The sequence below is a fragment of the Oreochromis niloticus genome, linkage group LG15, assembly GCF_001858045.2.
Source record: "Oreochromis niloticus isolate F11D_XX linkage group LG15, O_niloticus_UMD_NMBU, whole genome shotgun sequence".
Taxonomy (NCBI): domain Eukaryota; kingdom Metazoa; phylum Chordata; class Actinopteri; order Cichliformes; family Cichlidae; genus Oreochromis; species Oreochromis niloticus.
Window position 1 is genome coordinate 34,229,233 of NC_031980.2, and position 22,429 is coordinate 34,251,661.

Sequence of the window (22,429 nt, forward strand, 5' to 3'; positions counted from 1 at the left end):
ATGTTTGTGTTTATTAGTTGTATGTCGGCCCGAGTACAGACAGCTGCAATAAAAAGCACTATCTGGTAAATGTTTACCAGCAATAGCTTTAATCACTCTTGTCTGTAGTACCATAAATCAGTACAAAATGGATAAAATTTACAGATTAATTTTTGTTTTTCACTCTTACACACTTTTACATTGCAGTGCAAAAAAATCTGTTTATTGCACTTTATGGTCAAGTGGTCCAATTTTCACAAATTGGCTGTTTATTTTAATTTGTGGTACAATTAACTGACCCATGAGTGTGTGTGTGTGTATAGGTGGCTTTGACCGCACATATGTGTGGTGTTTTCAGAAAAGTGGTTTAAAAATGTTCATTCTTTTATATCCACTGGCTTTGGTGGTTTGGACCAGGTTTGGGCTTATTGCAGAAAACAGTTTTATTAATACAGGAAGATTTTTGAAAGATTCGGCGGAATACACTTTTGCATTGTCAAAATTTCATTCCTTACAGGGAAATCCATGTAAGTGAGCCTGATAATTTTATTATTATTTATTTTATTTTATCATTATTTCACAGACTCTGTTGGAAGGCTAAACGGGAGTTTAACATCAGTATCTAAATGTTTTCTTAAATGTTGGGGTGACATTGTCATACACTTACTTTTGAACATAGCCCATCCAGAAAATGTAAAAACACATATGCTCTTTCTTGGCAATCTTTATTAAATGAAATGACCCATAAAGTCAGGCATTACCCAAAATAATTTCTATCAAATGGAGAATGATTTTACAAAGAAAATCAGATGTTCTATGCCTACACATCTGTAGGAAAAGAAATAGTATGAAAATACATATGCAACTTGCTTATAAAATACATTCATTTTCAATCAAATAGATTACGGTATCAAGTGACAGGCAATTTAACAGAAAAACATAAAAGGTTAGGAACTATTAAGGTCAAGACACATAATGAAGGGCTAATATTTTAACACATTCTTTCTGATTTCTTCTAAGGTCTGATAACGCTGGTACTCGCCATGTCATGACAGCTCATAGTTCAGGATTACGTTATAGTATTTTATTTCACTAGGACAGTGATGATCATGTAACTGCTCTGTGCCCTGCATAAGTGGCCAATAGATAAAAAATGAACTCAAGTCTGTTTGCTTCAGTTTATGCTGTCCAAGCTTTAGATTACATTGAATGTATTTAACTGGAGAAAAAACAAAATGGGCAAAACTCACACTTGATAATGAAAAAAGTTAGTGCATGTTAGAGGTCACATACGTACGTATATGCTGAAGATGGCTTTAATAAAATACAGCAAGTTTTGATGGCTCTGCAGTGGAAACACTTGGAGAGCTGTTTACATATGAATTACTGCTGATTTGCATATGTAGTAGCTTGAAGTTCCTGCATAACTGTTGGTATGCACCTGAATAGAGTTAGCACATGGAAGTTAAGCCTGCGTTTGCATGCATGTTAGGTTAACTGTGCATGTAAATATGGACGCACAGAGAATCTTTTTTTCTCTTAAGAAATACAGTACGTTTATCCCTGGATTCTAAGTTGACAGCCTGTGCGCATAGAGTGCACATGCATACCCTGCAAGTATTTAGTGCATATTGCTACATTTATACAAAGTAACACGTGTACAGGATTGGGAAGGGTCATCTGAACAACAAGAGAACACAGAGAAGGAAAAACAAGAGGCTGGAAGGTGTGTTCACAGAGCCAGAGGAGGAATGATTGTGACGGTGAATGTGAGGAGGACAGTTTGTGTAAGGCTCCAAACATGCAGCGTAGGCCATGACATGTGCCACATAATTCTGCTCCTTCACACCGTGGAACAGGTGAGCCATTGGTCCTTTGGCATAGATGGCCACATCCTCCCCGCCATGTGTCTCAGCATCCAGTGGCACAGCAGCCTGCTGCATGTACTCCTCATCATCTAAACAAAAAGAGTGTGTAGCCAGTCACCAAACACCTTTCAGGCTAAATAGATGTATGTGTATGTCTAATGTATGTGAGACAAACATTAGATTGCACTGTTACCACACTTTCCTCATGTATGCTTCTGTGGCAGTGTTGCCTAAACAGCTGTGTTTTTCAAATCCTCTATAATTTATTTAATTAAACTTAATAATATAATTTTCACAAACCAGAAAGGAATCTAAATCCCTTTGATTCAGTGACTAATGGCAAGCAAAGTATGTCAAAAAAAACAAACAAACCGAAATGTGAGATAATAATGCATTTCAAAATTTGGATGTATTTGGAAAATGAGTGCAGTCTTTGGTTTGGTCTGGCTAAAGGGGCCTTTTTAAGCATTAATCAAAGATCAAACCTTTATTCTCTTTTATCTCTACATCTCACAAAAACTGTTGCAATCACATTTTGGCCTCATAGTCTTAGATACATCATACAGATGTTGACTTGCAGGGGATAGGTTCCATGTGGGTTGAGTGTACACTGGTTCCCAGAAAAAGTATATTAAAAAGAAAAGGCATTCTTTTCACCTGAAGCTACACACACTTATGCAATGACAAAAATACACGGTGTAGAACAAGGATCATTGCTGTTAACCTTTCAAAGTGCACTTGTATAATGACAAGGAGGCCTGTGCAAAGAACTAAACAGAAGACAGAACCATGAATCTGTAAATAAAAGGACCCTCGTAGTTTATCTCTGCTCTCCAGAAAAACATGCACAAGCCAACCATAACCGCATCGCTTCAAGGTGTCAGTGTACACATCAGCACAGGCGAGTGCCACAGCTGAAAGACATCAATCTGTACTTACAGTAATCCACCAAAGTGATGTTTTCTCTAGTTCCATTTATATGGACGTAACCGGGGCCATTGGCATACAGGATGCTGGTGAAAGGCATCTGGTCGTCAGCTTTCTTTGGGGCTAATCCTGAATAATAAAAATAAAAAGAATGTAGGTAAGGGTGAGGCTAGTTCCAGTATTCTTCACAAATGGTCTGTCTGCACCATTTTTTGTTTTACCTCCTTTCTCCCCTCTTGTGCTTGTAATTTCACACATCAGAGCATGATTTTCGTGCTAGTTTTAACCCAGAATGCCTTCATGTGCTTTGAGTCATACCAAAGATGGGGTTTCCTCGAGGTGTGTTGCCACCAAAGGTGAAGACATGAGAGTGGTCAGCAGTGACCACAGTCAGCGTGTCTGATTCTCTGGTGAGCTGCGCAGCACGATGAATGGCACGGTCAAACATCACAGCTTCTGTCAGCGCCAGTTTGGCAATGCCATCATGGTGACCGTGATCGATTCTCCCTCGTAACAGATAACAGAAAAGAGATTTAGACATTTGATATTTATTTCATTATCTTGAATCTTAAAGAATGAATATTTAATGTAAACCTCATTAAACCGGATTCACAAGATAAATAATTAAATGAATGTGCTTGCTTAGATTTTAGATTAGAAAATAGTTTCATTGCACTCATCTTCCACAAACAGGAAGTATCCTTTGGGATTTTTCTTCAGTATTTGAATAGCCTTTTCTGTCATCTCCACAATGGATGGATCACGCGTGCTATTCCGGAAAACCTCAAATCTCATGTCTTTGGGCTCAAACAGACCTAGAAGCACGAACAAACAAGAAGAAAATGTTAATGTTGGACCAAAATGAATAAAAAATATGCAGCAGCACACAGCAATGTTGCAGTTAATCCAAACTGTCAGTTAGAACAACAAAAACCAAAAAAAGATGGAAAGTGAAAGTCAATTTCAAAATATGTTAGAGTTGAACAGCTAAAACCTTCTGACCCCATCTGTAGAGTAAAAATCAGCGCTGCAATCTTAGATCATTAATATCTAAAAATTGGTTCATTTGCTCATTTAAGTTATATTTTAAAAACATTTTGAATCGTGTTAAGGCAGTTAATACATACATAATTGCCAACTGCAAGTAAAGCCTTCCACATTTCTCTGTGATGGCTTGTTTTAACAGTAAGAACACTTTTAATTTTCCAAATTTATCATACAAGTGGGTAATATGCACAACACAGATAACAAGATGATAACATCTCTGAGCTATTGGCAGCTGTATTGCTGTCATGCACACCATAACAGCATGACTCCACCCTAGACGGTTTTATCACAAGAGCAGTAAGAGATGATACCAGTCAACATCATAAGTACTTACATGGCTATAAAGATTAAAGTTGAGTTAAGTGAACTCCTCTTCTTTCTAAGGCATTTATAACATTTCATAACTCAGATATATGTAAACAGGTTTATGACTAAATGTCTTTTCCCTACCTTTCTACCAGTGTTAATATATTTAATATACTGCAGTAAGTCTGTATCTGCTCATTAGCAGACCCAATATTTGTTACCCACCCATGAGACGGTCAGTATTTTTAACATTTATCTCGTCAAACTCCTTCCTGTGCCAAACATAGCGTGATTTCTTGTTCTGAAACACAAACCAGAGGAAACGTGAATCTGTGAGCTGTAGTGGTGGAAATGAGGAAATATTCTCACAATAATTGTCAATAATCCTACTGGTTTAGCCTTCAGCCAGACATCAATGAGGTTCCTCCTGTCTTTGCGGTCCCCCTTGCGGGAGTTGGAGGTAGGGTACTCTGGGTCTGGGGTGCCTTTTGGAGTCATGTACATCCTGCCTCCACCAAGAATCACCTTTAAAAAACAACAACAAGCAGAACCGTTGAGATGTTTGGGTTTTCTAATTTTCCACATATTTCTTTGTATTGACCTTAAATTTATAGTTAATTATAATCTGACAGGATAATTGAAATTAAACGATAAAGTCATGAACTCTGGGAATCACAATGGAAGATAACTGGGAACACAGAGTACTCATTTGTACATGGACATTAAACATAGGCCAACAAGGTCAATTCATTTATTTATTTATTTTTTGCAATTTTATGGAAGGTGGTGCAGCAAAACAACCAATCTTTGGTTTAAAGTATTTGTGTACTGCTCTCATCAAGGAGAGTCATATGAAATTAGACACACACACACACACACACACACACACACACACACACACACACACACACACACACACACACACACCGTGACTTCCACTTCTGAGAGGAATTGCCTACAAATCAAGTATAGACTGTGGCTGAACGGACATACAGAACTCAAAAGTTTGGTCCTCTGTAATGGGTTTGCCAAAGGAGAAAAGGAGGCACGAGGTGGCCAGGTGTTTGTCAGGAAGTTCTGCATGTCCTGGTGACCCTGCACCTGTTTAACAGGTGGGTGCAGCCTGATCTATCTAGTGAAAGTCTAGACAGACCAGACCAGCTCAACCAGACACTTCCTACCCAATTATAGGACAAAAGTTGAGTACAACCTCTTTCAATTCTAAGATTTTACACATCAGGGCATAATAAAAAAAATCATCTGGTCCCTACCAGTTTATAAAACTATTTAAATAAACCCTATTATATAATAGCTGCACTAATGTTGATGTATTTTATCTTATTTGTTGATTAAAAAGAGCCGAACAATTTTTCGTTCTTACATCAATGTCGACATTGGTGACTAACTGGGTGGCAATGTCGACACAACCATGTTCGCGAGCACTGGAAGGCAGATCTGCATCACTGTACCAGCTGCGGCTGACAGAGTGGGCGTAGGCGGCTGCTGGGGAAGCATGCTGGACACGGGTGGTGGTCACTATTCCTACTGATTTACCTGGAAAACAACAGAAAACTGCAAATGAAAAATGTAAAGAATACATCCAGCGTGAAGAAGTTTACATTTGGTTTACTTCTTCTTCTGTGCCAGAGAACTCCAGTTCTAAGAACTGTCTGTTTTATTGGGGACAATGGTGAGATGTTTTTGATAGAGGGAGGTGAGACTGAGAGTTTTCATGCAGTCACGCTCCTAGAATTTGTTGTAGTTACTGTTGTCGTTTGTAAAATAAATAAATAAATAAATAAAAATCATTTGATCTTGGTGAATAACAGCTAATTCTAATACATTGGAATTAATAACACAGTACAATACAGTATCTCTGTGGGCAGGTTGTGGTAGCTCCATGTTTATTTATTTTTTGATAACTATAGAAAAAAATAGCCATAAAAGAACAGTCCACTTAATGATTCTCAACCTTGTCATGGTGGGGTGGTTTCTGTGCCCTAGTGATCTTCAGCAGTTATGTTATTGGAGGCAATTTGCCCCCAGCAGGGTCTCCCAAGTCAGTTTGGTGCTAGTTGAGCAGCTAGACTAAGTGTAATTCAGAAGATGAAGAAAACATCAGTGGTCTGTGTTACCTCAGCCATATTTGGTTTGCCAGGGTCTTACCCCGCAGCCAGGGTGGCACTAAACGATTTAGTACATCAACACATGATGCAAATAAACATATACGCGACAAAAATACAGCAAACTCAGTCTAATGTTGTCACACGATGGAAACAACTGTGAAACATGCACATGCCTTGACAGACAACCCCGCACAAATTGCATGTCGTAAAGTGACCACAGGCACAAAAGTCAAGGCAGATCAGCGTGGGTGATTGTCCTAACTGTATACATATTTTGTGAACGTTGAACCGTAATTGGCAAGCAACACTGAAGTAGCTTATCAGATTATTGCTTTATTCCACATATTTTATTTTAAAGCATTACATATCTTAAGATAAGAAAACAAACTGGTTGACCCATCCTTTACACACCACACTCAATACTTGACCAAGCAATCAACTGTCTTTACCTTGTGCTTTAGCGCGCCGCAGAACTGAGTAGACCTCATTACCGAAGGTGGTGTTACACTCGTAGGGCACCGCTTTAGCGCTGAGTCCTACTGTCTTTGCATTGGCCTTCACACCGCAGTGGTAGGCTGTAGCAGTGCTGGCACTGTCTGCTACCTGCTTGTCCACACTGTAGGTCTACAGAGTAGAAACAGAAACAGCATTAAAATCAGGACAGCATCAAACACAGATGAACCATGTCATTATTTTAAATATTACAAGTGAAATCTGCACATGCACAGTTGGGGAGCTGAGATATTTTATGCATTCACTGCATATTGAAAGTAGCATTTTTGCTTCTCCACTGAGATTGCTTGAATGTGCTCCATGTTCTAATGTGTTAAATAGAAATGATTGTCACTTAAGCTGCAAAACTTTCTGGGGATGATCTAAAAGATGGAGCCGGCTAGAATGTGTTATATCAGATATGTTCTCTTTTGATTATAGGTTGGGATATCAGAGGCACCAAAGACACTAAACACTGATTCCTTCTTTCAACCACACAGTGATTTAGGGATTATGTTCAATCCAGGATGATGAGTTTAAATCTGTGTTCACATTTTCTACCACAGTGTCAGCATTTTCACTTCAGCTGTTGATTGTATTAGGATTTCTTTTTTCACATGAGCGTTTGAGTGGCATGTGTCGTGTTAAGGGAACGAAGCATGTGAATAAAAAGACACGTTCAAGCCCCTGATCCACCCTTCCTTATAAAGGAGGATTCACCTGCAGTGCATCTGTCTTTGTCTCTATGATAGTTCTACTTCACGTCTTTCTGTACTGATTTACCAGGCTACTGCATTTCTACCATAAACACACACTCAAATACACACGCACACTTTACAAGAATGTGAGTGAGAGTGGGGAAAAAACTCAAAGGTCACAGAGAAAAGACATGTTTCTGTGAGCTGTTGCTAACCTGGAATGTATTTTGAAATTTGTGTGAAAATTCCCCCCTGCTTTGTCACTTTCTTCACCAAGAGGAATACCTTTTTTTAGGATAATGTAACAGTAAAATGCAATAATTTTTAAACACAGTAAGAAATGTTTTACCGCAGGTTTGAAAATACAGAGCTATTTACTGGTTAATGTGTATTCCAACCTTCCAAGGGATTACATAAAAGCATATTTCCGAGCAACCAACTGACCAACTCTAGAGAAAAAAAGATTAAAAAAGAGCATTAGATGTAATGTGAGTGGATACAGTTGTATTCATCAGGCCACAGCAGAACAAGAGCACACATTGGAAAAGTTACTTCCTACTTCTCATGAGTGGAGAAAGGAACTTAAAAGAACTATTAATAAAATACTAAATGTAAAATACATTTGAAGTGCAGCTGAGGTTATAGGATGACACTTTACTGGCTGTTTTGAATTTCTTTCTAGGCATAAATAATTCATTGATGAATAATAACTGATGACCTGCAGGTCAGCAGTGCTGTTTTGTCACCTTAGAGAGGGCCACGTATGGAAAGGTGTCCATGGCTAGTATCGTCTCTTCTCCAGATCCACCATCCATCTGACCTCGCAGGATTCGAGCTGCTGACACTGTGGACACGCCCATTCCTGCGAGATAGTGATTGACGACCAAAGGTCACTGACGTGGTCAGTCTACATTATACACGTTCACTGGACATTTTATAAGGTCCACCTTGCTAGTACGGGGCTCAACTCCCCCTGTTATTTCTTTAGAACTGCCTTAATTGTTCATGGCACACAAAGGTGATGGATACATTTATACATTTCTCTGAGACTTTGATTCTAAGTTACCAATGTTTAAGAAAATGCCAAGAGGAGACTAACAAAGAGTTTTGCATGCAACACAAGAAAACTCTAAAGCAGTGATACCTGTTCCTCATATGTGTATTTATTCTTTGTTGTGGTACTTTACTGTTCCAATGAAAAATAACTCAAAAGATCTCATTTTAAGATACGTTTTTTGCCATCCTGTATCTCATTTGGCATATTCTCTTAATATCTTAGAGCTTTTTCCAGGGGTAAGAATGTTTTTGTTAGATTCTGTTTGAAATCAGGTTGTGATTTAACACGCAATGTCAAAAACAGGATTGACCCATGACCCATGCATATATGAACACTCCCGGAGAAGGCCGAAGCATTGCACCTCCTTAACTAAGCAACCGATTTGTTGGCTGTTCTTGCTATGATGCCTACAATTTTTCCTCTGCTGCTGTAAGCCCTTTACCATTGTATTTAAAAACCCTACTGTGGTGCATTTAAGTCTCCCTTACAAGTCACACTCATAAAATTAAGAACAGGCTTAGAGCAAAGCAGGGAAGGAGAGATGTGTAAAGAAAACTCGGCTCACCGACCACCCAGAAATGTGACTTGATGGGTATGATCTAAAGCAGATATTGTTTGTCTTTAACACAAAAAACATTCTCACATCTTTGTGCCTTTAATCAGCTTCTCTTACCAAAACTCATTTAATCCCTCACCAGTCATAAAACTAACAATTAATGGCAGAACAATTTCCAGCCAAATCTAATGCAGATGGAAATTATTCTCAAATGTCAATAGCTGTCCGTAGACATTCCAGTGTCAGACTCAAGTGCTAAAGAAGGACACTTTGTTATCTCAACAGTGGATCTTTAAGGTGGCGCCCCCACTGTGAAGTTATAGCAGCGTGACTAAAAGACAACTGCTAACAAGAAAAACCTGTGTGTAAAACAATGCCCTCTAAAAGAAAAGAACAAATGGCTCTGTAAGAGCTGTGTGAGAGAAAAAAAAATACACAACACCTTTGTTTGTTTTTGACCTTTTTAACCAATTTATTTATTTTTCTTAGGATTAAACTGCATTAATCTCAGATGAAGCAGCGCTATGCTGCTATGTCAATAATGGCAATTCCATTTGAAGTTGGAAAGTGGAATTTCCAAGTTCCCAGTCACAATCTTCAACTGGAATGCTTCCTCAAATCAGACTTTCAACTGAGAAAGTCAAGACGGCACGACTAACCCTGATTTAACGATCCAAGATGGCGGAAGTGGGAACATTAGTAAAACTGTAAAACTTGTGATCTGTAGGATCACTGCTGTGTATTTGTAGCTCACTACATAAACCACATGCATACTCGAATGTGCTGGGGTAGTGTGTTTCAGGGCAACAAACAAGTACACACAGTAAACAAATCTTGTGTTTACACACAGTAAACAAATCCTGTTTTTCCTTGCTTTTCCGAAATTATTACTGGAACACAGCTTCCACCTCTGACATCTGTCTTCACAGGTAAATGCAGTACAGTATAAACCACTTACACAGTTTTGTATCATTGTATTTGGGTTCTGGTACTTAAACTGTGTGACAACAGTGGCAAGAAAATATCCCCCACACCATTACTCCATCACCAGCATCCTGAACTGTTGATAAAAAGCAGGATGCATTCATGCTTTCATGTTGTTTATGCCAAATTCTGACCTATCATCTGAATGTTGCAGCAGAAATTGAAACTCATCAGACCAGGCAGCATATTTCCAACCTTGTGTTGTCAAATATTGCATAGCATGTAAAGACTGTAGCCTCAGTTTCCAGTTGGCAGCTGATTGGAGTTGCACCTCATGTGGTCTTCTGCAAAAAGCAGAAGATCACGCTTTTTGCAGAAGAGCACACCATGGCTGAAAGGGTCACACACCAGATACATGAATGGTTCTACCTTGCTAAGGAACAAAGCAAATGCTGTTTTTCCTTGATTTTGTGACTTTTCTACTGGAAATGCTCAACTCGGAAGTGGGAGTCACTCTAAGCTCCACCATCTAACATCCAGGGTAAATGGAACACAGAATAAGCCTAATAAATACATTTCTGTTTAATGGTTTCTGGGTTTGAATATTCTAACCATGTGACAATGCTGCCATTATGAGGTCAAGCTAGAAATTATAACATTTCTAATTTTTGCACTATTAAAAGAAAAAGAAACAACAGCAAGGTGGTGTCTGGCTGCCAACACAGGCCTCTACTATTGCATCCTATCCATGAAAAGGCAAAGGCGCTAAACTGTGACACATGTGTGCCTGGTCACAGTGCACTGGAAAGGTTTTTTTTTTTTTTTTTTTGCCAAACCCAATACCAGTTATTTTGGTGGATCTCAGTGATTTTGTTCTTTTCCTTAAAATAGAGTAAAACAGAGTTACTAACACAATGGAGGATTTATAAAAATATAGTTTTAAAAGTGGCCCAGTGCTTTAAATGAGATAATGAGATAAAAAAATTTTCACTGCACCCTGTACACTGATCACACATCAACATTAAAACCACTAGCAGGCCATCCACACCCCCACCTGCAGTTGGTTGGTCTCTGACCAGCGTGACAAGCCCAGCAATCTGACAACCATTGACATCAGAATCCACACTGCAAAGAAAAAGTTCCGGAACAGGTTGTGGAGCACAGCAAAGAGCCAAAGGCTTCCAACCTCCCGTGATCCAAAGCCTGACGGAGCATCTCTGGGGCAGACCAGAGCAAGCCTGATTATCAGAAGCCTCACCTTTCAACCCACAGGAATGAAAGGATCTGCTGCCAACATCTCACTGCAAGACAACACAGCCTCGGACCTGTCAGCGCAGGTAGTGTTAAAAAATAAAAATCAGCCATTTAAACTTTAAATGTCTATCATAATGCTACACCAACATATGTCTGTACAAGTATTTTTTTCCACCTATTTGTTCCATATTTTGCCCATAAAGTTGCAAAGCACTGTGGTCAAGCTTAATTTTCCCAAATATCTGAACCATATTTGATCCTTCTGTTTAGTCTTGGCAAAAAACCCCTCAAAACCTCACATTGCTTGCCAACTTTGAAAACAGTTTTATAATTATTTCAAAATACTGTTTGTCAGTGAAGGGGAAAGTAGTGCCTTTTCTACTGAATCTTTAGCCACAGCTGTGCCAGCACTGAATGCTGGTTAAAATGGCCTGTATTTATATAGCGCCTTTATGGTCCCTAAGGACCCCAAAGCGCTTTACATACCCAGTCACGCACACATTCACTCACTGGTGATGGCAAGCTACGTTGTAGCCACAGCCACCCTGGGGCGCACTGACAGAGGCGAGGCTGCCGGACACTGGCGCCACCGGGCCCTCTGACCACCACCAGTAGGCAACGGGTGAAGTGTCTTGCCCAAGGACACAACGACCGAGACTGTCCGAGCCGGGGCTCGAACCGGTAACCTTCCGATTACAAGGCGAACTCCAAACTCTTGAGCCACGATCGCCCTGAGAAATGGATTTCTCAGGAACTTACCGTCACCGAGGAAGAGGATGACGTTCTTGGCCTGGTGCTCCCGAGGACGGAGTCTGAGCGCAGCATCCAGCGTCGCCCTCGCTTGTGCATCCCAATATGCCGGCTCTTTCTCAAGCTCATACAGGGCTGCTCCATAGAAACATGCATGGAGAAAAAATAAATGAGATGTAAATGCAGCCTTGGATATGAGTAGATCTCAAAGATTTACAGGTAGAGAAGCAGGCATGCGTGTGGGGCTGACTGTTTATGGTTTGTGCGTGGGGCGTTTCCATGTGCAGAACTTCATAAGAATTCATGTGTGTGCGTGTGAGCACACATTTTTCTCTCTTTACCATTAATGCCCTGACATATGCACATGTACTTTGCCTTGGTTCAGACAAGAAAAACAGGTTTCTTAAAAGGTGTCAAAGTGAAAAAAACAGCCTTGAGGGCACTTTGATATCTATCCATTCATGCTCCCGGTGAAGCTCTAGGGGGAAAAACAAAGCGAAAAAAGAAAATTCCTTTGGTCACACACCAAAACAAGGAAAGACAAACAGTCCATCCCAAAGTTTACACAAACAGGTAGACACGGACAAAAATACACTGACACAAGCTTATGTTCATCTTCAGCTACTGGCACCCACACACCTGCGTTTTCAAAAGCAGTCTGTCTTTACTCACATACCCAGTCCCAGTTTGAGGTTACCTGCTCGAGTCTGTGTGTCCATTTTCCTCCCCACAAAGTGCTACTAATATCCCAACCTCAGGCAGCAATAATAACTCTGACGTCTCCTCACCTTGGCTGTCCATAGCAGCCCGGCTGGCAGCCATCAGGATGGGGCCCAGCAGGATAACCAGGAGACTGGGGACCCTGTAATGTGGTGTCAGCATCTTTGTTCCACACGACCTGGAAGCTGGAGAAATTGACACAGCCGGCTTTCAGTGCAGACGTAAAAGCAGAGGAGGCGCAGGCAGAGAGTGTGGCTGCCGAGACCTCCGGCCCTGCCTTTATAAAGCCCCGCTGGGTGTGTGTAGTAAGGAAGGGCCCAAGCCAGCTCATAGGCTTAGAGCCACAAAAGAGGGAAGAGTGAGTGTGAGAGAAGGAGGAAGAGCAAGGGAGAGAGGCAGAAAAAGAGGACCACACAGGAGCTGCGCAGCATCATAGAATAATTGTTGAAAATGCACAAACCCCATTTTATTTTTCTTATTTTTATGATTTTAAATGTTACACCTTTTTTTCCTCCCTTCTGCAGTACCTTTCCCTGGCTCCCCTGTTTTGTGTGTGATTGTGATAGAGATCCCATTTATTATTTGATGTGGTGTGTGCCTCCTGGGTCTTTTTAAGCTGCAGTCCCTTTAACAGAAGGGGGAAAAAAAACTCCCAAAACTATCAATTTATGCTGGCATCCATCATTTTACAAATCATAACTGTGTCTTTTTCAATTTTGTCCCCCCCACCAATCTCTTGGACAAACACTCAAAAAAGAATGAAAGGGAACAAAGTCCAGCTTAGTCTTGAGAACATCATAATTGAGTCTTGATGTGCTCTGTTTTTTATGTCAGGAAAACGGTCACATTTCCATTTCCCTCCCCTGAATTTTTGCATTTAAAAGACCCCAATATTTTCCCTCTCTCGCTAAGTCAACTTGGCCCGTTTTTCTGCGGCAAATGAAGCAGGGTTAGCATTTTTCTTCTGTGAGGTAGTGGAGCCCGCCTGCAGAATGAAAATGTCTCCTTTCTTCTATGCAAACACAACAGTTAATGTGTGAAATGAGGTGAGCTGGGCCAACTTTGTTCCGCACGGCCAGAAGCATCAAATTCCCGGTGAACAGCTCCCGCCTTCTTGAACGCAGCGTTGTTACAATTCTTCTGGAAGATCACTGCTTTCTGCCAACCGCTCATGCGTTGCCAACAGGGGTTTGCAGTTAGTCACATGTGCCTAATCAAGACTGCAATAAAATCATAAAAGCAATCTGGGTAGAGAGGCCTCACATGATGTAGCCCACACCACATGAACTGGAAATACCAGTGGCATATGCAAGAGCAGGAAAACTTGTGTGAGCATGTCTGAGGATTCATTTGTTATGGGTTTGCCCCAGAGAGAAAGTCTAGCTGGGAAAGTCAAATTAGTGTAAACACCTGGTAGCTGCTTAGGACTCAGCATGGATCATCCATGTATCAAGTGGTACTTTAGCCTCTTTGGGAAACAGAGAAAAGCACAACAAAAACAACTCACATCTGCAAGAGAATAATTTCTTTGACATGCAACATGATCCGTCTTATTTCAGTGTTGTATGGAGTATATCTGCACTATTCGCTACCTTTAAGGGTAGGAAGTTTGACATGTTTCATTTAACCCAAGTAAAATAGTCACAGGAACTTAACCTGCCTTCTGCTGAAGAGTGAGTGTACACGTATGTGATATTTATAGTATAGCAGATGGTGACTTGTGCACACATTGAGATCATGTATCAGCGGAAACCTGTGCAGCAGGGTGGCCTTCCTCCATCGTGTGGTCTGTTTAAACAGACCTTCTATCCTTTCTGTACAAGGAAAACAAATGTTCGCAAATCTAAAAAGAATCCAACTTCTGAATAATAATCTCTGTTTGTCACTGAAACAGTAGTATTGTTTCTTTTGAATTTATAATGACTATGAAGAGCTCTCATGTCTTTCCAATGGCAAGTATATCTTAATTTAGAATTTCATGTAACACTGTCCTTTTTTTAAAAAAATGTATAGAAAACCTGCAGTTGCATGCATACCTCTTCACACACACAGCTCTTTAATTTCAGGTTCTGGATCCTGGGTCAGATTCCCCTGAAATGTCCCTTTCCTCTGCTTTGAACATGCTGGGGTCTTTTAATGTATAGATTGCGTAAATTACAGTGATTACCTAGACTCTGCCACTCAAGGAAAGGTGGGGAGGGTGGGGGGCATGTTTGGGTTCAGGTTGTTGAGGCAAGGATGTAAGTGTGGGTGGTGCCAGACCACCAAACCACAGTTTTAAAAGAAGGAGCCCAATCATTCCCCCTGACTTTTAAAAGACAGCGTTTAAAAGACCATTTTCAAGATGACACAGTGATAGAGGAAAAACAGCCTGGGCCAAGAATATTGATGGTGAAAGCTACAGATGCTTGAGAGGGCATCTTTAAAAAACAGGACATTTAATAGGAAAAGATGGAAAAGACAGACTGGCTGCCAGATCAGATCTTAAAGAGGACAAAAACAGAGACAGCACTGCTGGAGCAATTAAACTAAGTCTGCAATGATGCTTGTGATCTATTTTGGCCGTGTCACAAATATGAACCCCCTTTTTTTTTCTTTCTTTCTTTTTTTACTTTGAGCACATACTCGTAGAGTGACATCCATGAAACAGATGAAGAAAAGATCTGGATCAATTTAACAAGGGAACATAAATGATGTAGGCCATATTTATGAGCAGGGCTGATGACTGAGATCCTATCTCAGAATAGTTGGAAGGCTGGCCATAAAATGTTTTATTGCCGGCATGCAACTGAATTGGAACTGGGGAGTGGAGGGAGGAATGAGAGGTGAAGTCCCCCGAGACCCGGGTCCGGGCTTAAGACGGCCACTCGCATCAGCTATGGCAAGAGGGTGCTACTTCAACAAGAAACACTCTGACAGCTTTGAGAAGTAGCTCCACTTAGGCTCATAAAAGGAATATGGCGCTTATCTTAATTAGACTGTAGAGAGTGTGCATGTGTGTGTTTGTTCATATGTTGAAAGAGTAAATTAAAAAGGCTGCTTTAGCAAGAAGGAGTGAACATCTGAAACATGCGAGTATGAGAGACTGAAAAAAAAGTCTATGTTTGCATGTGAGTGCCATTCTGTGATGTCAGACCAAAGAAGTCATAACATGGAAAAACAGTTAATTACTTTAAACCTATTCCCGGGCGTATAGCGCCACTTTAACTGCATGCACTGAAAACTGTATTGCACAATGTCATAGAAATAATGCTTTCGTGGGCTCATGGTGACCACATCAAAAATGTCCTAATGATCGTTGGTTTGCTAACCTTTGCTCTGCTTCTGGCTCCCTTAGCAATATCGCAAACACACACACACACACACACACACACACACACACACACACACACACACACACACAAAACCGACTTACCTGTGCAGCCACATCTATGGAGAAGAAGTATGATTAGAAACAGTATCATTTTGACCCAAAGCTTCAAAAACCTCTTCAACACCCCCACTCCCCAGTTTTCTCCACTTACTTCTTCTTGCTGCTCCACTTCCTCGACCTTTGCCTCTTTCACTTTCTCTAAACACCAGGTGATTACAGTCTGTCTCTTATACTGCCTTCTGTAACAGTGGCTGATGAACTTTCTTTCTCACTGCCGGCATATCCAAAGACATAATAAATAACTGATGCAAAAATGAAAAGCTATTTCCCTTCCAGCACTACCATGTTGCAGCCTTGGCTTGAATCTTTTGTATGAGGCAGATGCGGAGCGGGATAAGGAAACACACTTGTTTGGACAAACACACATAAATGCACCAGCAGCAGCAGCACTCACCTTCTTACCAGTTTACGTCAGAAACATCCATCAAATCAGAGAGCCGGGCCTGTTTTCCCTCCCTGCGCTGCCCATCTTTTCTGTCTACAATGGACTGAATCAAAGTCTTTTTCTCTCTCTGTGTCCTCTGTGGACACATGACTGTCAGCAGCTCACATAGGTTCAGGCTTTGTAGTTGGCTGCGAGGAAGAGCCTGAATTGGTTTCAAAGGAGTCAAACTGGGACAAAGGGTTTAAAGAATAGACTCGAATAAACAAGTGTGAAGATGCTGTATGTTGCAAAGACACGAATATGTGCTAATGAGAGGTATATTTGATTGAAAACAGGGAGCACAGACAGTGTGGAAACCCAGAGAGAAACATTTGTATTCAGGATTGTTGAGCAGGTCTGAGGGGAGAGAAGATGAGTTCTAATCAACACGACTGTGGTGTAGACTACCTGCCTCACATTCCTTGCCTCCCACTCAACTAAGCACTCAGCTTACCCTAGATCCACTCCACATCAAAGAGCCCTCATTACAGAAGCGATCACACTTGCAGGAAAAGAGTCAGGGTGCGAGAGCAAGAGAGCACAGAGGGAGGGAGGGGAGGGAGGACAGGAGGGCCAAGGAAGAGCAACAACGCTCAGAAGAAGCAGAAGTATCATATAAAATAAAAAATCAATTCCAGCTGCGTTTTTCTTCAGCTGGCAAGACCTTGGAAAAACACAACAAACAGCTGCTGAGAACAATGTGCAAAAAAACCAAAACAGATTGAAAAATCTTCTTATTCATGCATAAAAGAAAGTACATGAAGGCCAAGAATATTAATTTTAATACATCCAGAGTCCAGTCAGCGCAGTCAAATAGCATAAATTCAAAGTCGGGCTGCAGCTCCTAGTGGCTTTTGTTTTCTCTTTTGAAAGTGGGCCAGAGAGAGTTCCCCTTTCCCCCCACGGCCACCCAGGCATGATGCTTGTACTTGTGGGAGAACATTGTGTCAGTCGGTTAGGTCAGGCGACTCCGCGACTGGCGCTTGAGGTCAGACGTAGGTTTATTTTTCTAGGCAGGCCCCTGCCAAAAAACATCCTCTGCAGTATCCTCAATATTCTCCAGGTGCTCGCCAGACAGGGAATGTTAGCAGCACCGGAGGCGACTGCTTCTTTCGTTCAGCTCTCTCATTTCTGTTTTACAAATTGACCATTTAGGTTGCACACTCACATGTGGATTAGCAATACAGAAATATGTCGCTGACATTTCTTTTTGGGGCTCACTCGACCACCCAGGGGACTTCATGCACTGTGGATACATTTAGAACACTTTAAAGCAACCCCTCAGAGTTTCAACCTCTGTCATTTATTTGACCTATGGAAGTAATTCAGGAAGTGTAAACTTTCACTAAGAATAAAATGTTGCAGAGGCTACACAAAAATTCAAAAAGTATAAAAAAAAACGTATCATTCTGTCCGATCCTTTTAGCACCACTAACATGCTAAAGTCTGTAGTTATTATACAGAAAACAGCTGCTGTTATGTATTGTAAATGGAAAGTGAATAAGCATCTTGCTAAAGCACTCTTCACAACCCCCCCTCAGCCTTAGGAGCAAAAAAACTGCTCATACTTAAACATTCAGCTGCCCCCAGCCCAATTTCCAGATGCTTGCTGGGGTAACATAAAACTAGGTGACAACAAGATTCTGGTTAGGGGGAGGAGGGGGGCTCAAAGAGTCACCGCAGTACTTTGTGTAAGGCCACAGTTTGAAGCTCAGTCTTTGCCTTGTTTTGGTGCCACGAAGTCGTGAATAATGAATCTGAATGCACGCAAAAGCTGGCAAACGAGTCCAAGTGTGAGCGTCCCAGCAGAGGACAAATTGTTTCAGTGTTTTGTTTTCAACTGCTCTCATAAACTCACGACACGTTGCCAAAAGTTTTTTAACGACTTCATAATGGTGCGTGCATAAAGGCCCATTATTCATCTCATTTGGAGAATTTCATAAAGAGATGGCAATGTAACCCTTCTATTTTCTGCACATTAACCTGTTGCACTCTATTATTTTATTTTTTTTTAGTTCAAAGTGGTTTGTGTGCGTTTGGGTATTTCTTTTTTTGTGTCGTTATAATTTTTGGAAACATATTGCATGCACTGCCACTCTTAGATATGCTTAAAGAAAATACCCACAAATTATCAAATTATATGGCATGTTTTCTTTTTAATTCCAATTTTTATTTAATCTTTATTTAAGAGGTATATAGTGATAATAATTTGTTTCCTTAGGGAAAAACCTTATTATTTTACAGCTTTTTACTTTTACTGCATGAAAACGTGCCTGTTTATGACTGAAGACTGAGCAAAAATCAATGATGAGCTGAAACACAACAACCCTTTGTTTATATTTGGAGCACAGATGCTGTAGAACGTATAAAATGGAATAATAATAATAATAAATGGATGAGATCAGTCATTGATTTTAACTGGAATAGTTTTATCATCCTCATAGAAATGGTATGAAGGACATAATCATAACTGTGTTAAATAAAAAATGCATCATACAGTAAATTTATATCCAACAGAGGAGTCCCTCATCCTTCACTTTATGATTTCTTCCAGTGTCTCAGACAAGCAATTATAGTATCAGTTTTTTAGAAGTGAATACGTCTTTTACAATTTTCTCTTCATCACAGAGTAAAATCCTTTGACCCTCGTACTTATGTATTGGGTCTTTTATTCGTTTAGTTATCTGTGTTCTCAGCATCACTTTCAATTCAAGCAGACTGTGAGAGTCTTTTCGTCTTTCCCACTAATTAAATTCTTTGCATCTTCCAGTGGCTGAAAAAGTCAGTTTACTGTAAAGTTTCTCCACAGATTTGATCTCAAATAGCGTTTGTTTTAAATCTCTCACTTGAGGCAATAAACCAAAAGAGATAAAACCTGTTCCTTTGAAGTGTGTGTTAGCCTTGTTAAATAACTGATGATTCTTAACGGCAAACCTTGAAAAGAATCACAGAGGTTTGCTACAAAAGCTCAGATAAAGAATATCCTTAGAGTGCATATTCTACTGCTGTTAGGACCATTTTTTCACATCATTTTTTAACATGTCTCAAACATTTTTAAAGGCACAGCTCTCATAAGCCATGATTGTCCTTTTTATTTTTATTTTTTTTTTAGCATCTATACCAATAACATGAGGGGAAAAGTGAGTCAACCAAAATGAAAACTGGCCTGAGAAATAAAGAGCTTTGTGTTATTTCTGTTTGACCACAAGATGGTGTCACTCCTTCCACTTTCCCCAGCCGATTGCAAGCTATTCCTCCTTCATTTAGAACAATTATCTGTGATGGTCAGCCATTGTTTGTGTTCTCGTGAATCAGTCTTGAGCGAGTTGTGATGTATAATTTGGTTTCCTCCCTTTTATAAGAACCCTTATTTAGCCAGGAACTCCTATTAAGATCAGATCTTTTTCACAAGGGGGGAGTTGGCCAAGCAAGGCAGCCAAAAACATTAAAAATGCAAAAAGCTCAGAATAAAATATAAGTCTTGATGCATTCTCAATCATCCAGGAAAGTAAATCTCCAAAAGTTGAATCTGTTCATCTGGACGTAGCGTTTTGTGGGAGAAACGTTTCGTCACTCATCCAAGTGACTTCTTCAGTCTCAGCTGACTGCAGGTTTCCCCAAACCTTATAAACAGTACATTTGCATAATGACTGAAACCAGCCCACTGAAGGAACAATGGGCAAAAAGGCCAGGACTCTGCAGTCTATTTACACCTACAGGCCAGTGGACACTCTTTCAATGATGAGGATGTACACATCCTGGACAGGGAAGAACGCTGGTTTGAGCGCGGAGTCAAGGAGGCCATTTACGTGAAAAGGGAAAGACCATCTCTGAATCGAGGAGGGGGCCTAAGGGTACATCTTTCGCCATCTTACAATGCTGTGATTGCAGCCATTCCCCAACTCTCTGTGAATGGTACTCATGGCCATTGATCAGTGGTCTTTGATCAGTGGGTTTTGGTCAGTGATTGTTGATCAATGGTCATGGGAATTTGCATAATTATGATTAAGGAACTGACCTCACAGCCCATTGTTCCTTCAGTGGGCTGGTTTCAGTCATTATGCAAATGGACTGTTTATAAGGGTTGGGGAAACCTGCAGTCAGCTGAGACTGAAGAAGTCACTTGGATGAGTGACGAAACGTTTCTCCCACAAAACGCTACGTCCAGATGAACAGATTCAACTTTTGGAGAATAAAATATAAGATTTCCTATTTTCCTATTTAGTCTAAATACATAAACTGTTCAATCCTTTCAGTTTCTCATTAAAAACTTCATGCTTGCCCACACTCTCAGAATAACCATTTGGCAAGATGGTAAAAATACCTTTGAATGGATGTATTTTTCCCAGTTGGCTGCGGTCGTGAGGTCTCAGAATCTGCTCTGTGAGCAAAAGAGTGACAAGATCACGGAATCAATGGCTAATAACATCATGGAGAAACTCGCAGCTATCCAACGGGAGATTGAGAGACCAGTGTCGGAGTGTTAAAAACAGGTTGAAATTCTCATGAGTTGTTTGCAAAAAGAAAAATCACCATCATAATGCGGCTACCCCTTCGGCGCCAGCTGTGGGCTCAAGGCTGGAGCTGAACAAAAACTTCCTGATAACGACTGTGTTGAGTCTGTTCCTTCACATTCCATACAAGGCCACCTGGGTTGGCTGGAAGACTGTTTACTTAGCCTGGCAGGGCGAAGGACACTGTCTCAGCACTCACTGACGCATCACCCTCCCTACCCAACGCCACCTCCAACGCTTACCTCCCCTCTGATGTGGACATCGGGTCAGTTGGAGGCGCAGTCGAAGATTGCAGCGGTCCCAGATCAGATGTACACACTGGAACACTTTCCCATGTTGCTTGTCTGTGTTTATTGTGTTATGGTGTGTTGATATCTGTGCATTCCTGTATTATCCTTTTGTGTTACATATTTCGATGTTTTTTTCCTCGCTACCTGGCCTGACCTGTCTCCCCAATGTGATGTTTGTATTGTATGTACGGTCGGCAAGGTCTGTCATCTCGGTTGTGGGCAAAAGACTTGCAACTGACAAATAAAGGCTATCTCATCTCTCATCTCTCATCTCTCATCATCACAAATAAAGGAGTATGACTTTTGAATACCTGAACAGGGCCTTCCTTACATCTGTGATCAGAAGTTTACCTACAGTCATCACAGGCTTGGTAATTTTGGGCTTTTAATTAATTCTTTGAACTGTTCTTTTTCCAGGGTGAATAAAAATTATGTGCAGAAATTCACAAATTTGAATTTATTTTGGCATCTTTCTAATCTACAGTATACATACAGCATACAGGCTAAACTATATATAGACTCACCTAAATCTTATAATAAGTGATGTTGGAGGTTCTATGATGTTTTTTAACTTGACATTTATCTTATCTTGACCAGCTAATTTCTTGTTAGTTGGTACAAGTTATATGACTGTGTGAGTCCACAATGATGGGAGGTATGTTTGGACGAGTAAAGGCAAGGCTTTCAAACCTAAGATCACTGTACCAACTGTCAAGCAGATTAACATTAAGCCTCTGGAACGGCTCAACCTCAACCCTATTGAAAACAACACTTAAACGTTGGGTCTCTACCAGGAAAACAATCAATTTAAATGAACTCTACCAATTCTTCCAGGAAAAGTGGTCAAATATCCAGTCAGAATTATGAAAGAAGCTTGTGGATATTCTTTGGGGCCTTTTAGTTAGGGCCTTTAGGGCCTTTTAGAGAATATGCTTCACTTCTGATTCAATGGTCTTCTCCAATTCTAAAACAAAAGGCAGAGTCCTGGGTAGTTATCCCCTTGTGGGGTTCGTCCCCTTTAGAGATGGTCCTGAGAGTCATTGACCCCATGTGAGCCAATGTGT

The 22,429-nt window shown here is 40.6% G+C and overlaps 1 protein-coding gene across 2 annotated transcripts; it reads right to left on the reverse strand.

The window, feature by feature from the left end:
- Positions 1-685: 685 nt before the first annotated feature.
- On the reverse strand, positions 686-16,487 carry alpi.1 (alkaline phosphatase, intestinal, tandem duplicate 1). Of its 2 annotated transcripts, none has more exons than XM_005453949.2 (12): positions 16,120-16,199; positions 12,773-12,889; positions 11,994-12,119; positions 8,190-8,305; positions 6,703-6,877; positions 5,509-5,681; positions 4,518-4,652; positions 4,353-4,428; positions 3,455-3,589; positions 3,093-3,284; positions 2,787-2,903; positions 686-1,936 (listed from the first exon to the last, which is right to left on the reverse strand). In XM_005453949.2, exons 1-12 carry the CDS (start codon positions 16,166-16,168, stop codon positions 1,656-1,658), a joined length of 1,692 nt encoding a protein of 563 aa, XP_005454006.2. In that variant the 5' UTR covers positions 16,169-16,199; the 3' UTR covers positions 686-1,655. The 2 variants fall into 2 exon arrangements, with proteins under 2 accessions (XP_005454006.2, XP_005454007.1); XM_005453950.4 differs by lacking the exon at positions 16,120-16,199 and adding an exon at positions 16,229-16,487 and having other exon boundaries at positions 1,656-1,936.
- Between the last annotated feature and the right edge of the window lie 5,942 nt (positions 16,488-22,429).

Coding starts and splice junctions, on each gene's coding strand:
- alpi.1 (XM_005453949.2), bottom strand. CDS start 16,168: ATGATACTGTTTCTAATCATACTTCTTCTCCATAGATGTGGCTGCACA. Junction 12,120..12,772: donor GGCTGCTATGGACAGCCAAG/GTGAGGAGACGT, acceptor TCTATGGAGCAG/CCCTGTATGAGCTTGAGAAA. Junction 1,937..2,786: donor CATCACTTTGGTGGATTACT/GTAAGTACAGAT, acceptor CTTTTTGTTTAG/ATGATGAGGAGTACATGCAG.